Genomic DNA, 16,368 nt, shown 5'->3' with positions numbered 1-16,368 from the left:
AGTTATATAGCAATGTAGAACTTTATCTCTGTTGCTTGTGCTGTTTTCAGATGTTTCCCTTGGTGTTGGACCGCAGGAAATGTATGGCCATCATTTTGCTAGACAATTAGAAAGATGCGAATTTGCACTGAAGCTTTTTTCAATTAACAATGTTTTGTCAACGCTGCCTCGGTCTATTTTAGGTGCCATTGTATTTTTATACAGGAAATAATGGAGGAGGACAACTGCGATACTGTGTCAGATTGTGACTGAATTATTTTAGCTCCTTTATGCATATGCACACATTGTAATGAATGGAAATGTGTTATGTGGGAATTTTTTTAATCCAATGAAAATTTCTACCATTTGAGAAGAAAGGTCCTGAAGACAAGCAAAGACTCTTACAAGTTTTATTCTTTTTTACATGGGGTTAATTAGTATGGAAGCTTATTTAAAGTATAAGCTAACTTTAGCAGACCAGGTAGGTATTATTAATCAATTGACATTCCTCTCAATTTACTTACTTACTGACAGTTTAAAAGCATAAACCAAATGCAGGAGCTCACACTGCCCTCTTGAAGGAGGTGATTACTCCAGTAAAGTGTTTGACACAATTTTTAATGCAACGATGAAATCAGTCAACAAAGTCTGATTTTCTCTGTCTGTGAAAGTTTCGTGAGACTCTTGAAATGTCTGATGTTGCCATAGTGACTTATGATGCTAAATGCTGTTGTGATCTTTGGAATGGTGCCACTGTTTTGCTTAATATTTATATGATTCTTTCATTATGATTAATAGCATCCTGTCTATCGTTGATTTGCATATTTCTTCAAGTGATTTTGATTTCTTATACCTGCCATTGTTTGAGTGAAGCATCAAGTTTAGGAAAATAAAATGTGGTGAACCTGAAAGAGTAAAGTTGGGTGTTGTATTATTCTGCCTTGTTGATAGCTCAACACCAACCGTGGTGGATTGTTACCCATTGCAAGAGAGACTGGAGACAGGTTACCCTGTTTGGCAAATATCATACTCTCTGTCCTTTGTCGTTGTCATTATAGGGAAAGAGAACCTGAAGTGTTTGAGGTTAAAAACCTGTCAGACTCTAGTTGTGTGGAGCTGGCCACCAGGGATAAAATGAATTCCACAGAAACCAATTAGAGGGGTTGCTGCTGGCATAGGATGAAAGATTTCTGGGTTAGCCAATTTCCCTCTGACAAGTGGTTTGCAATATTTTGTTATTGTATGTATCACTTTTGGGTTTAGGATGATTAGGAAAAAAAAATCACAATTCAAAAGAGAGCAGCTTCAATTTCCATTTTTATTAAAGTTTCTTTTTTAATGCTTAGTGATCTAAATCAATAATATTTTAGACCTCGGAATTAAAAAGAGTGAATTCTTGTCCAGCCATCCATTTTCTTCCCCTTAATTCCTGTTAATGGGGGGCTGGAGCCTATCCCAGCGGCTACGAGAGGCAGGGTTCATCCTGGACAGGTCACCAGTCCATCACAGGACCAACATAGAGACAGACAACCATTCACACTCACAGTCACACCTACAGTCAATTTAGAGTATCAATCAGCCTCGTCCCCTCTTGATGTCTTTGGACTGTGGGAGGAAGCTGGAGTACCAGAGAGAACCCACACAGGAACAGGGAGAACATGGAGACTCACACAGAAAGATCCCGTGCTGGAGCTGGGACTGGAACCCAGAACCTTCTTGCTATGAGGCCACAGTGCTGACCACTGCACCACTGTGCTGCCTTCAATTCTTGTCGTAGTTTTTTTTTTTTTTTTTTAAAAGAAGAGGTTGTTGTTTATCATATAAGATGAACAAGCAGAACACATGATGAAAACCTTCAGTAAAACATCATATGTATTGATTTGACAGCTTTGTACTGAATAAAACTCTATGATCCAACATGTATTTTCACTTCTAATCTCATTGTTTACCACCATACGCCAGGCTTTGTTTTGACAGGAGGGTTACTTGCAGTGCACACACTATTTAATCATGATACAGATGTGACTGCAGTCATTTGAGTGATGTGAGTTGAAGTGCCGCGGCAAAGCAAGCCACCATCAGTAAAGAAGGCATGGCTAGATGAAAGTGGAGAGAGGTGGGGAGTAAAATAGATGGAGCATGTGTGGATGGTCTCAAATGATCTCTGGGCCCCTCTGGCTCTGGAGGCTGGACCTTGAACCAGGAAGGAACATTCCATTCCGATGCTTTGCTTTGACCTCCTGACCCTGCCGGCTTTGTTTCAAGGGCAGCCCTCGACAGGCAGCAGGATGCAAAGCAACCGCGGCAGGCTTGCTTAGTTTGAAGAGGCACGTCTCTGCTGTTAGAGCAGACTGAAAAACTGCTCCCCTGACCCCACACTTGTAATTCGTCACTGTAACATGCACATTATCTATGCTTATCCCCAAATAAATGCACTGACATGGACATGCCCACACTGTGGCAAAGGCTCATGGTCAGTTACTGTTCATAACCAAAGCTGCTGCAAATAAAAAACAACTAGCAACACACCTAAACATGTTAGTGAGGCCCTGTTTCTCTCTGTGAACACACCAGTGAAACATTTAATCATCTCCTGAAGTGATACTGTAGCCATTTTAGGGATTCCTACGCCTTTCCTTATCCACCCAGCGGATGAGAAGGGTTTATTTGATAATCTTATAAGGAATTTCATCAATCCATCTGCAGTCTTTAATCACATTTATGAACGCGCCTCCATTTTTTTAAATAGAAGTGGTTTCATGTCATGCGTTAGTAAGTCAAATGGCAGACCATTTCATTGCCTCCGCGTGAAGAGATGAAACATGATGCTAGTAGTGTAATAGCCCTCTCGATTTTCCAGCCCAGGCATTATTTGTGAGTGGGAAGACAGTTTTAGAGGGTTAGTCGGTTGATGGCAGGTTGAAAGAGCCAGTGATGTGTGCTTATGTTTGACAGCTTATAGTGTTCCTCCTTCTAACCGCAGGGAAAAGACAAGACGAGACGATCAAAGAGCCTCCACTACAGGCAACCGAGTGTCTGTCACCCTCTGTATATCAGATAAAAAAAGCATCGAACTTGTTACATTACTGTGGCTTGCAAAAGTGTTCATCCCCCATGAACTTCTCCACATTTTTTCATATTACAACCACAAACATAAATATGTTTGATTGGAATTCTATGTGAAATACCAACAAAGAATGGCACACAGTTGTGGAGTAGGGAGAAAATTGTATCTGATTTTAATTTTTTTTTACAAATAAAATACTTTTAAATGCGGTGTGCAAAATTATTCAACCCCCTTTTCTCTGGGTGCAACCTGTTGCCTTCAGAAGTTGCCTGATGATTGCTGAATGATCGAATGCTGATCTAATGACTAAATGGCATCCACCTGTGTGTAATCTAATTTCAGTACAAATCCAGCTGTTCTGTGATGGCCTCAGAGGTTTGTTAAGAGAATGTTGGGGAGCAAACAGCATATTGAAGTCCAAGTAACACACCAGACATGTCAGGGATAAAGTTGTGGAGAAGTTTAAAGCAGGGTTGGAAAAAGATTTTCCAAGCTTTGAACGTCTCACAGAGCACTGGGGAATCTATCAGACGGAAATGGAAAGAGTACAGCGCAACTGCAAACCTGCCAACCCACCACAGTCCACCTAAACTTACAGGCCGAACAAGGAGAGCACTGATCAGAGATGCAGCCAAGGGACCCATGGTAACTCTGAACGAACTGTAGAGATCCACTGCTCAGGTGGGAGAATCTGTCCACAGGACAACTATTGTTCGTGCACTGCACAAATCTGGCCTTTGTAGAAGACTGGCAAGAAGAAAGTCACTGTTAAAAGATAACCATCGGAAGTCCCATTTTCAGTTCGCCAGAAGCCATGTGGGGGACACAGTAAACATGTGGAAGAAGCTGCTCGGTCAGATGAGACCAAAATTGAACTTCTGTCCTAAATGCGATGTGTGGTGGAAAACTAACACTGTACATCACTCTGAACACACCATCCCCACTGTAAAACATGGTGGTGGCAGCATCAGGCTCTAGGGGCGCTTCTCTTCAGCAGGGACAGGGAAGATGGTCAGAGTTGATGGGAAGATGCATGGAGCTAAACACAGGGCAATCTTGGAAGAAAGCCTGTTTGAGTCTGCAATAGACTTGAGACTGGGGTGGAGGTTCATCCAGGGGCTACAGTGGAATGGTTTAAAACAAAACACATTCATGTGTTAGGACGGTCCAGACATAAATCCAATCAAATCTGTGGCAAGATATGAAAACTGACCTTCACAAACACTCTCCATCTAATCTGACTGAGCTTGAGCTGTTTTGCAAAGAAGGATGGGCAAAAATTTCAGTCTGTAGATGAGCAAAGCTGGCAGAGACAAACCCCAAAAGACTTGCAGCTGTAATTACAGCAAAAGGCTATTCCACCAAGTTTTGACTCGGGGGCTGAAAAGTTTTGCACACCGCGCTTTTCAGTTTTTTCACTTGTTAAAAAAAAATTTAGATCATGTACAATTTTCTTTGTACTACACAATTGTGAGCCACTTTGTGTTGGCCTTTCACATAAAATTCCAACAAAATATATTTGTTTGTGGTCATCACCTGAGAAAATGTGGAATGTTTCAAGAGGTATAAATATTTTTGCAAGCTACTGTGTGTGAGCATGTCCCCTCCGAAAACGAGCGTTTTATTGGGTTTGAGTCAGGCAAAGCCTACTGAACCAGGAAACTGCTAAAATAAGCATAGCAATATTAAAGCTACGGTGGGTAGAAAAGTGAGCTGCTGGGATGACATATTTTTGAGGCTAGTTAGAAAGTTAGCATCACCATTGTTTCCCTCAACCAAAAAGCCAATGAGATTTTTTACATTACATTTGAAAGTAAGTTGTGTGGCAAAGAAAAATTTATCTTGTTCCAAGTGATAATCACCATGTATTAACACGACTTAGAGTTGATACAGTCACTCGTGGTACAACTCTACTGTTACACTGTGAACAAACTACACCACACTACACTGACTTTAAGAAGAAGGAACTGGACCTTAAACCACTAAATCACTTGCTCAGTCAGTTGGTCACCTGCCATCTGTCTCATATTTCTTTTGCCAGACTAAAACGTGTCTCTTCTTTAAAGAAGTGAGTAGAGAGAGCACTGCTCTGTTGTTCTCTGTGGCTGTGCAACTCCATGTTTGTATTTTTTACACAAGGCTGAATGTGCTGAGGCTGGCTGTCCTTCATGGTAATAGACACTTCCACAGAAATTATGGGATGCCATGGAGGAGTGAAAGAGAGCTTGATCCTGAGACTACTGAAGGTGGGATTCAGACTGTATTTCCATTCTATTTTTATAGACACAGATCCCTGGATTATGGAGGAGGAATCATTGTTACAGGCTTGACAAAGACATGTAGGATGCACCTGACCTCACTGGTGCAGTCAATGGCTTTCAGACAGTTTGGGTTCACAGGACTAAATCTGAGGATGTTTCTTTTTTTTTTGCCCTGAGGCTGATGTTTAAGTGTTAGCCATGAGGCTATATGTCCATTCTCCATACAGTACCTATGGATCTGTTGTTTCTGTCAGCTCTCTGCTGAACTTGCATCCATGAATGCAACTCAGAAAGGTTGAAATCTGATTCTGCATTTTGTTGATGATCCTGGCAAAGGAGAAAAACAGAATTTATATTTTGATAAAGTAGAATAATCCACCATCCAGGTCCTTGTAAGTGAGGAGTGAGGGGACAGGTTGAAGTATCCCATTAAGATGTCACTAAATTCTACACGCTGATTCTTTAAATGTATATTCAATGCTCAATATTACTGTACATGTTTATAGCTACACTAGTAGCATCCTGAATAATTGACAGGATGCATTTACTAAATCAGCACAAGGAGGAACATTATATTTTTTTCTGTTGTTCTTAAGCTCCAGCCTTGGAATTGTTGTATGTGTTTCTCAATTCATGTAAATCTAGGGCGGTCCTTTGTTTACTCAAATCTTGCATATGGCATTTCATTATCTGATCGAACAGATATGCCATCATAATAGCGCTATCTGCACAGCCTTTGTTTGCACATTCACTATAGGTAGGCCAAGACAAAGGGCTTTCTTTTATCACCCACTGTCTTGTAACACTAAGTGTTTATGACAGGGCTCGCCTCTCCTCGCCTCTCTTCTGCTCTGCTCCCTTCCTCCGTGGTTATTTTTCCTCATGCACTTGTGTGACCTAGCCTCCCTGCAGTGGGCGTGGCACAGAGTCACACATGTGCACACAAAGAAGCTGGGGGTTACTGACTGCATATTAACATGAATTCATTGGGATTAACCAATTTTGAGTGGAGTGGGGTGCTGGGATTCTGGGATCAGCAAGCGGCGGTAATATCCCTGGTGACCGCAGTCAGCTGGCAGCCTGAATGGAGGGAAGGAGGGAGGGAAGAGATGGGGAAAAGAAAATAATTGGAGGCAGGCTTCTAGTTTCCAGCTGTCTTGAGGTGTTGGTGACAATATCTTGGTGTCACAAAATAAGGTGATGGTAGTTGTTCGTACATTAAAGGCTGTTTCTCTTTGTCATTATCTTAAATGCTTTTAAAAAGGGTGGGGGGGGGGGCTGCCTTCTGTATTTATTCAGCAGCTTCCATTTTTGCACCCTTACAGATTAAAGTTTAACCATTCAAATAACTTCCTCTACATCCATGCACGTATGTGTGCCAAAAACCCATATACACATAATAATATCTAAATTTGTCTGCAATGGGAACATTCAGTCCTGGGTCAAATGCCTCTGCAGTAGAGGCGGGAATTTATTGGCTCTGATCGGCATTCCTAAAAATATACAATAAACTGTATTTTGTAGGTTTCATCTGGCGCAATGCAATGATGTGTGCAACATCTTAGACATTTTGTTAACTTTTTAGAGCAGTGCTCTAGCATTGCTCTGTTGGCTTTGATTTAGAAAACCAGGCTGGAGAAAAAGAAAATCACTGCTCTGGAGTGTTTGTGATACTGAATGCATGAGACAGACAACTCGTTCACCCACAACTGGCAAAGTTTCCAGTTGACTTTTTTTTTTTTTACCATGTGCACCTGAGTTAAAAAAAAAGAGCCTTACTTTGGAATGCAAAGTGATAATAAAGGGTTTTGTGTTTCTGCTACAAGTTCCAAAAAGGTAGGAATAATCATCTCTTACCTGTCTAGTTGGTCATGACTAATGTTCTGAGCTTCTCTCCTTCCAGTAATGAAACTCCTACTTACAGAGTTGAACATCTGGGCTTTTGTTACTTCCTGTTATCCTCCATTTAGCTCAGTATGATGTGATTTACACTCAGCAAGAAGGAGAAGATTTACCAAAACAAACATTGTGTTTATGACGCACCTCAACATATAATGAAGCAGGATTATATGTTTTATGGTTCCTGTCAGTCTTCCTTCATCAGTCCACCAGCTCCCTCCTCCGTATATGTTGAAGCCCCCCCCCCATCCCCCCAACGAACACGTCTCTGTTTGCCACACACATGATGGCACTGTGTTGCCCAGGATTGTGATTAATGGCTGCAATTCAGCCTGAAAAATTCCCTTGAGTGGTTGCCAGTTGGCTTAGGCAGAGAAGAAACTCATTACTGCTGTCAGTTGAGCTGACGGAGCAGGGAGGGGTCTGACGGATCGAACGTGTGTCTTTGTGAGTGTGGGTGATTGCATATATATGTGTGTGTGTGTGTGTGTGTGTGTGTGTGTGTGTACACGTGCATGCAGGAGAGATAGTCATTTTTGCACGTCAGTAAGTGCAAGCATGTCTTTCCACCATTGCCATGTATTAGCCAGTACACATGAAGAAAGAGGGTTCAAAGCTGAGCCTAACAATGACACTGTGTCTGAGGGCTCGTACCGCAGTACCATGGATAATTTTAGAAAGGAGGGAACGTGCACATGTACACACACACACACACACACACACACACACATCCTTGTACTTATATCTTTGTGAAGACTTTCATTGACGTAATTCATTCCCTAGCCCCTCACCCTAAACCTAACCATCTCAACTGACTGCCTGACCCTAACCTTGACCCTAAACCTAACCAGAATCTGATTCTAACCTCGACCCTAAAACCTAGTCTTGACCCTCAAACATGTGAGGACTGGCTAAAATGCTCTCACTTTCTAAAAATATCCTCACTCTGTTGGTTAAATATGTATTCTAGTCCTTAATATGTAGCAAGTATAAGAACACACACACACACACACACACACACACACACACACACACACACACACACACACACACACACACACACACACACACACTCTCTCTCTCTCTCTTTAACTTAAACTTTCTAATGGTGCTACCTGTACTGCTTTGTCCCCACATTCATTGAAGATTCCTCTGAAGACTTGGTTATTTTACAGTGGTTCACTCACGTCAGAGACACTCAGAGACAGAGGGGTGGACCTCAGGTGTGGCTCATGGACACCATAATGATACTGAGTCTAGTGTTATCTTGTGATAAACTCATCAGACAGGCCACATTAAAATATCCAGGCAATCAAAATCAGTATTAGTTAAGTATGTATGGAGGCATTCAAGTGATTTTTTTATTTTTTGAAAAAGGCCAGACAAAGCATTGAAAACCATCATGTACTGATTTGTATAGACAATGACATGATATTAACATTGGCATTAGCTGAGCCACAGTGGTTAATGATGAATTAGAGTAAATATCCTCAGTTTATTGAACTAGTTTGGATCAACTGTTGTAGAACTAAAACTTAGTTTAGTCACCGCTGGTTGACCCAAGTCCAAGTTCAGGTTCAGGCCAGGTGTGGTGAGGTTCCCCCAGGCCTCTTTTGAAGCCCTCATTTAATTTAATTCACCTAATGAGTCTTTAATTGTATACTTGTTGAAAAGTCCCTAACCTTCAATATATCATTAGTATTTACAGTTTTACATTATTTGTTGTATTTACTAGATTTAGCTTTATTGCTTTGTTGGCTTTTTGTTGGATCAAAACCAGAACTACTGCTATATTAATTTTCCTACAATAAAACACAATTGAAATATTGATTAAACATGCGGCGCATGTTTGTATTTGTGCCATGTTTTATCACAAATGTGTCGTAGACTGCGGAAGTTGAACTGTATGCAAACAAAGTAGATACTCATCTAAAAATAGTACTATTTATCATTGGTGCTTGATTTGCACATCACATGATTTGATAGATGTGTTGGATTCCTATAAAAATGGAATATTGATGATAAGCACACTTACTTGACAGTTATGAGTGAAGTGCCACCTCCAGTCATGTGCACTTTTAATTTTGCTATCTGAATGATTTCAAATTGGATCTCCACAGCTTGTTAGTGTGCCTGACAGTAAATTAAATAGTACATTATGACAGTGCATTTGATGTTTTAAACAGGGTCGTTATGCTGGGCGCTTGACACTGAGTCAAACAGGAAGTGGGAATAACTCAGATGAGCTTTTGGCTGAATTTAATCGACCATTTCTGATCACACCCATGTGAAACTCATGAGTCACAGTTACACGTGTATTCCAAGAGATAGATTGTCCATTTCAAAAACTCATTAGTCTATAGTCCTTCACACAGAATCCAAATATTATCAAGGACTAAAACCCTTTTGCACCACTCTGGTATGACTGGGTTTAAGTGAGGAACAAAGTGTACTATTCACAAGAGATTTGCCATCAACACCAGATACACGGTCAAGATAAAAATTCTAGGACTTAATGATATATGTGCCTCATATGTGCATAGCTACATGTGTGGTTCAGGCATTTTTCTTTGCAGATTAGAAGGAAGAAACTGGATTTTGACCATGCACGGCAAAACTAAAAACAACATATAAGATATCTGCTGAATGACCCCTATACAAAATCTTTAGTCTGGCCTTGATTCTCATTTGCATGTCAGTAGTTTCAGCTGTCAAAGGGGTTGTGTCAGCTGGTTGGAGTCTGTTCCCATGTATTGTGCTGTGTACTGCTCAGCTCCTTGGGGTGCTGGACTGTCTGGTCATCCTCCTGGAGCCCCTCCATCGCCAGCTGTGATGGTAGTTGGAGCGCATATCCTCATTGTATAGGTTAGTGGTGTTGAGTCATTACTAGTTAGTGTGTTTCTGTGTACATCTGGCTCTAATTCACCAAATAACCTTAAACTTGTTCTTGAAAACCTTAAAAAAGATCAGTTTTTATCACTTTGATGTGGGAATTTGTAAACCAAGGACACTGATACAGGAAAAAAATGCCCAATGGGAACCACACAGCTGAGGCACAGTGAACTACCAGTGGTGTGTGTGTGTGTGTGTGTGTGTGTGTGTGTGTGTGTGTGTGTGTGTGTGTGCGTGCGCGTGTGTGTGTGTGTGTGTGTGTGTGCGCGCGGGGTGTGTGTGGTGGAGGGGACACAGACATGGGTGAGATTTACACAGCCGTTCCAGCCATTTAGGGAGCACGGTTTTCAGGGTGCTGTGAGATGCAGTGGAGCGCATGGGACGGTCCCGCCTTGCATCTTTCACATGTCCCATGGGAGTGCCAGATGTGAGGGTCATCCATCTACCCTTGACTCAGATCAGCCCCCCTCCAAATCACTGTCAGATGCATTGTCATCATCGCATCTTACGCTCTTAGAGAGGCAAAAAAACCACACATTTCATCAGGCTGACATGTTGTCATTTCCAAAAATAATACTGTATGTTCCATCCACCAGTTCAAAATGACCAAGAAACAACAGCGTAAAGGAAAGAGTATTTGAGCGAGATCCATTCTGGCCTCCTAAGAATGGCCTTCCAACCCAACAGTTGTCCTCTAATGAGGGGGAAGTAATGAGTGTTGGGCTGAGGAGAATTGTGATGCCGATATGTGTCTAGGTTGTTATTCAGAGCCACTGCTGTCTGCAGGCCTCGCTTATTTCTGGCTTCACAAAACAAGAGGCGGAGACCAGCCAAAGAAGAATGTAATGGCATTTCCATTTAAATATAACTGCTATTTTTACCCCAGATGTCCCTTAACGTTTTCAAGTATTTCATGTCCTCTATCACTAAGAAACGACAAGACAGGGATAAAGCATTTGCAGGGGTTTACTTTTTGTGCAGAAAGCATACAGTGAATGAGCTGAATAAAAGACAGCACATAATTCATGTGGATATGAGCTCATATATGCTGTGAGAATGATGGGAGTGTTGTCTCATTTGAATTCTAAAGCAGGCGGTTGCATGCTGAGGTATTGGTGATATTAATTAGATATGTGGCCTCTGGGCAAGTGGAGCATGGCTTTGTGAGGGGATAGCATCTTCCCAGCAACAATCAGGTGAGAAAAAGTGGAAAGTTAACATCTGTGAGGAACATTAGTCGTGATAAATGATTACAGTGATTTTTAAATTTGAGCACATGTTCATTTCTAAAGGATATTGCTTACCTAAGAACTGCTTTTCGTGCTTTATTTTTAACTTTATCAGCCCATTTAATTGAACTGCTGTTTTTATCCAATCTAAAGGAATAAAAAGAATCAATTTCTTGGCGGGAGAATGCTCCCCTCTGGAGCGGTAGGTGGCGGTATTCCTCCTTACAACTCTTTACAATCAGATTTTCTTCCGGTTCTAATTTTGCATCACATAACACAACAAGTTCCAAGTAGCATCTCTGTTGAACTTAGATTCAAAGGCTATAAAAACAGACAATTTCTCTGTATTGCACACTCCTCCTTGTCTGTTCAGAGCAGGCTGTGATGATTCCTCTCTTGACTTCTTGGTTAAATATTGTAGAGGGATCTATAGAAGGCTTGGCCAGTCTGGGGCTGTTTGAGGTGTTGACATGCTGGAGTAAAGAGATCTGCAACTGCATTATGTTTTTCGGACTTGTAAAAGATTGGAGGCTGACGTATTCCCGTATGTACCGTATTTTCCGCGCTATAAGGCGCACCCACAAACCTTGAATTTTCTCAAAAGCCGACAGTGCGCCTTATAATCTGATGCGCCTTATGTATGGATAAATATTGGTTCATTATAGCTACCGTAGTCAGGGGGCGTCGCCGAAATAACGGCGGTAAAAACGGTATTGTCACTGAACTGCCAGACAACAACAGCAACACTGACTCGGATAATGACGACTTTGACGAGACGGAACCGGGCACGTTGGATGCCGTACTCGCCCAACTGTTCAACTCGGACACTGAAGAGGAAGAATTCGATGGATTCGTGGATGAGGAATGAACTGAAAGAGTGAGTTTTACGTGTTTCTTCCACGTGTTTACAACTGAACGAGGCTGGGAGATATTGTGAATATGGACATTAACATTTGAACTACGTTGCGTTATTTAGTTATTGTTGTATTGTTACTGCTTTGCACTATTTCGAGAGTTACGATATTGTGATTGCGCTAACGTTTGATTTACCGTAGCGGTATCAGACTGTTTCTTTTACGTGTTTACTGAATCAGGGAAAAGTTCCCCTCCACGTTTGTGAATGCACTAACTTGTTTTGGGAGTGAACGGAGTTGTCAGAACGTTGGTTTGTATTCTACTAAAGTTTGACCGACTGACTTCTCCGATTGTTTTGTTGACGTTCCCTTTAGCGCAGCTCCATCTAGTGGATGCATAGCGCAACCCCAGCCACTACATTCGTTTATAGTCTATGCGCCTTATATTGCGGTGCCCTATATATGAAAAAAGTTTTAAAATAGGCCATTTATCGAGGGTGCGCCTTATATCCGCGCCTTATAGTGCGGAAAATACGGTATAAATCAACTTTTTCTAAACGTCCTGAGTGTGCTCACTGCTGCTGCTAAAGTAGGTGAATTTCTTCCTCTATTAAATTAATTTGAGTATAATTTAATCAAATCTGCAGTAATTGATTTTTTTTTGCAAGGTGGTGAACATAAAACTGACATTTGAGAACATCACAAAAAAAAGCAGAATAAAATCTCAAATGTGAGCCTCCAATGAACAACTTGCTCCCCTGAGTCTTAAACCATTAGGAGTTACATTGATTTGGAAGTCTTTTCAGACAGAATTTATGAAAATACATTGTCTCTCTGCAAGGCTATCGTGGCACAGTATGGAGCTTAAAAAAAGGAGAACGGGGCAGCCCTCTTGAGTTATCCCACATGCAATGTTCTTAGTAAGACGGTAATTTGGCAGAGGGACAAACTAAGTAGGGGGCGAGTTAAGAGGAGATCAAATTCTTTCGAGTAGAGGATTCCAGGCTTCAGTAATGGGAGAATACACACTGAGCTGTCCTCAAATCCTCTTTTGTCTCTCTCTCTCTTTCTCTCTTTGTCTCTGTCTCTCTCTATATATCTTTTAATCACTTGCAAAATTGCATCTTGGGTACACAAACAGGGACCAGAAAATGGACAACCATTATAAGGGTTCTCTGAATTAAGATTGTTTTGTGAAAACATCTCGCACCTGTCACCTGTCCTACGCTTCTTCTGGCCATTGAGGTCTTACTTTTGTGTGAATGCATCCAGAGGCTCATGAGCTGTATGTGTTTATGAGTGCAGCGAAGCCTGCCGGTGTGCCTGGAGAACACAGGATAACCCCCCACCCCCCCCAGAGATGCTAGATGTTGCAGAGTTTGGATGTGTGAGCATAAGTAAAGCCTGCGTGCTTGTGGAGTAAACTATGATGGGTTGTATAGAACATACAAGGTGAGGCCTTTGTTCTTTTGAAACCATTGGAGCCATTTCTCTGATTATCATGAGAATCTTTCAAGTTGTTTAATGAGTATGCAGTTTTACACCCAGTTAGTCCTTAAATGATACAAAAGGCCCTCTGTTTTTTGTTCCGCGCACATTAAATCCCCCCTTTGTTGCGTGCGAGTCTCTGCATGCATAAACAATTATTATTTTGGAAAAGGATACAATATCTACAAAGTTGACACCAACAATAAGAAACACTGTCAGTTAATTCAAATCAAAAGCTGTCTTTTATGGCACTGGTTTGTCTGTTATTTTAGCCCCCCTTTCTCTTTCGCCCTCCCCCATGTCTCCCACTCTTTATTTCTCTCTCGCTTGTCTCTAATCTCACCCAAACTGCGACTGGGAATCATTTAAATAATCCCTTAATTTTCAGCATCTGTTGTGTTTAAATGGGTCTCTCTTTAATTAGGTCTGCACACTGAACTGAGTGAAGGAGGCTTAGTCCAGAGATTTGGGGGTACCAGGACAGGACAGGAGAGCAGGGGCTTGGGGGGGTGCCAAAGTGGGTGGAGCAGAGGCCGGATGGACGTTGTGGTGTGGTGTATGGCGCTGGGGGTGCAGGGGTGCAGGGGGTAAGGGGTGTGATGGAGGCATAGCAAACAGCGCAGGGCACCAGGGGAGGCCCAGTCTTTGTCACTGAGATTGAGAGGTTGTGGGTGGGGGGGTGGCGGTGGGTCAATTAGACAGTGAGCAATGTGCCGTTCCCATCACCCTCTCTTTGTGCGTCTATCTTTTTACCCTGATTATTTTACAACTAATCGCTGATGCACTGAAGTAATTCACACTTTGTACTTGTTCTGTTTGTTCAGCCTCGTGGCAGACACTGTTCTCGTTGACTATCATGAATATGGACAAACCTGTAACGTTATTGAGGCACCAAAGGATTTACACAGGCAATATTATCTGATACTAGAACAAAGTGCTACTTTTCTCTTGGTCCTCCCTGACCCCTTGACCTTCTGGCCCTGCAGCTTAGAAATATCCTGTTCCAAGTGTGGACCTGCGAGCAGTGTTGATTGTGAAATGGCAAGGGATGTAAAAGAAAGAAGAAAAAAGTTGCAAGGCACATGCCCAACAATGCTTGCGCACAAAAATGCAACTCTCATATTATAGTGCAGTAATAACATCAAAAGCAACACATATGTCTGTCATTATTGGAACAAGTCTTGCAAGCTATAGGGCCTCAGAGATGCATCCCACATACACAGCTTCTTCTGTGTTTCTGATTGAGGTTGTTGTTGACAGAGGTATGAGGTTGTTGCTAATAGAAATGTAGACTGCAAGAAGCACAAAGACAAACACAAATTCTGTACTAGTATTGATATAATAGAATATAATGTCAAAGTGCTGAATTCTTACCTGAATTCTTTGGAGGGCCACTAACAGGGACTGTTGTGTTAGTTAATACTTCAGCCTGGTGAATGACCATGACAATGATCAGAGCAACACGGTCAGGTCTATTTGATAGTCTCCAAGCAACACTGCTATTTTTGTTCATGTATGTGAAGCAACGATATGTGAAGCGTGGAAATGGGAGTGCGTGTCAGTTAATGAATACCTTCTCAGCCAATCAGAGAACTTTGAAACAACCGTGACATCAAGAGTGAAGCATGATGACTGTAGCTCATCAAATGGAAAGTTCCTTCTTCAGGAAATCGTATGACTGTTTGAACTGGAGGTGACGTGAACGCAGCGCTGCATACCAGCAGCCAGAGGCATATATGTGGGCTTCTAACAGATGATCTGTGCAATGATGACGTCGTTCTTCATCATCATGCAGCGACTGATGCGACAGAGGTGGTTTCAGTGCATTTCAAGACAAAACATGAAACATACTTCCACTAAAAGGAAGCTAAAGAAGCTATGACACTCTCACATCCCCATATACACAGGCAGAATCAGCTCCTTGTGTGTATGGGTTATCTTGCAGCAGCCTGGTGTCATGAACGTGTGTTTTAATGGTGGTAAACACAGCCACCACCTGTGTGTGTCATGGCACTGTGACGTGATGCGGCACTTGCCAAATCAGAGGCAGCAGGCCTATCAGCGTATCTGCCTTTTGTCCCTCAGATGAATGCAGGTATTCACTGGTAAGAAGGTTTTAATGAAGCATTCAGCAGTTTTGGATAATGGAAGCACAGCCAGGTTTTTTTTTTTATGTCGTCTTTACATGACATCTTACTGATTCACATAATTAGGGCCTGAGCCTGAAGGTACTTAAGGCGAAGACCCTATTATGTTTGCTCGGCAGAGCAACACATTAGCAGCACTAAAAACAGTAAAAACACACACTAAACAGTGACCCAGCCCCCCCAACACCCATGAGGCAGCTCGGCCAGACGGCCCGGAGCCGGTTTTCACATACACACGCATTCAAAACCTGGTACTACACTGTTCTTGCTGTCAATGAGTGCGCGCAATATACGCATAACGCACATAATGTAATTTCACCCCCTGAATATGCATGAAATTCGCTGAAATTCGGCGCACTTGTCCGGTCTGGCTGAACGTTCACTAATCACAAAAAAAACCACCACAAAAGTCTATAGCGCCACCTAGGGAGCCACACTACTAAAAGATAATTTTAGATAATTTGCAGCGCTATAGCTCTTCCCACAAACATGGGACCAACACTGTTGGACGCGTCTCATCAAGACGCAAAATTCATACACTCTGACCCCTCA

General features: G+C 42.0%; 1 protein-coding gene and 1 long non-coding RNA gene across 4 annotated transcripts in view; one reads left to right on the top strand and one right to left on the bottom strand.

Annotated features, from left to right (window-relative positions):
* Positions 1 to 16,368, top strand: part of igdcc3 (immunoglobulin superfamily, DCC subclass, member 3) — a 79,613-nt gene that overhangs the window by 26,037 nt on the left and 37,208 nt on the right. Inside the window, exon 1 of one of the 3 annotated variants that reach the window (XM_086181470.1) lies at positions 11,992 to 12,204. The exons of 1 other annotated variant lie outside the window; for it this stretch is intronic. Coding sequence is in view for 1 of the 2 variants with exons in the window: in XM_086181464.1 (XP_086037590.1) it covers positions 15,759 to 15,774 (16 nt within the window). In the remaining variant the exon portion in view is untranslated. Of the gene's footprint in view, positions 1 to 11,991; positions 12,205 to 15,580; positions 15,775 to 16,368 lie in introns of those variants that run through there. One more of the 3 variants, XM_086181464.1, reaches the window with a different exon arrangement.
* LOC147269247 (uncharacterized) lies at positions 14,673 to 15,368 on the bottom strand. The gene is made up of 3 exons (XR_015109617.1): positions 15,243 to 15,368; positions 15,044 to 15,098; positions 14,673 to 14,961 (listed from the first exon to the last, which is right to left on the bottom strand). It is a non-coding gene; the product is annotated as an uncharacterized LOC147269247 (long non-coding RNA).

Source organism: Aulostomus chinensis, chromosome 2 (genome assembly GCF_037954235.1).
Source record: "Aulostomus chinensis isolate RoL2024-O1b breed Wild chromosome 2, RoL_Achi_v1.0, whole genome shotgun sequence".
In the NCBI taxonomy this organism is placed as follows: Eukaryota; Metazoa; Chordata; class Actinopteri; order Syngnathiformes; family Aulostomidae; genus Aulostomus; species Aulostomus chinensis.
The sequence above is the reverse complement of the archived record's forward strand: the minus strand, read 5'-3'. Positions and strand labels throughout refer to the sequence as shown.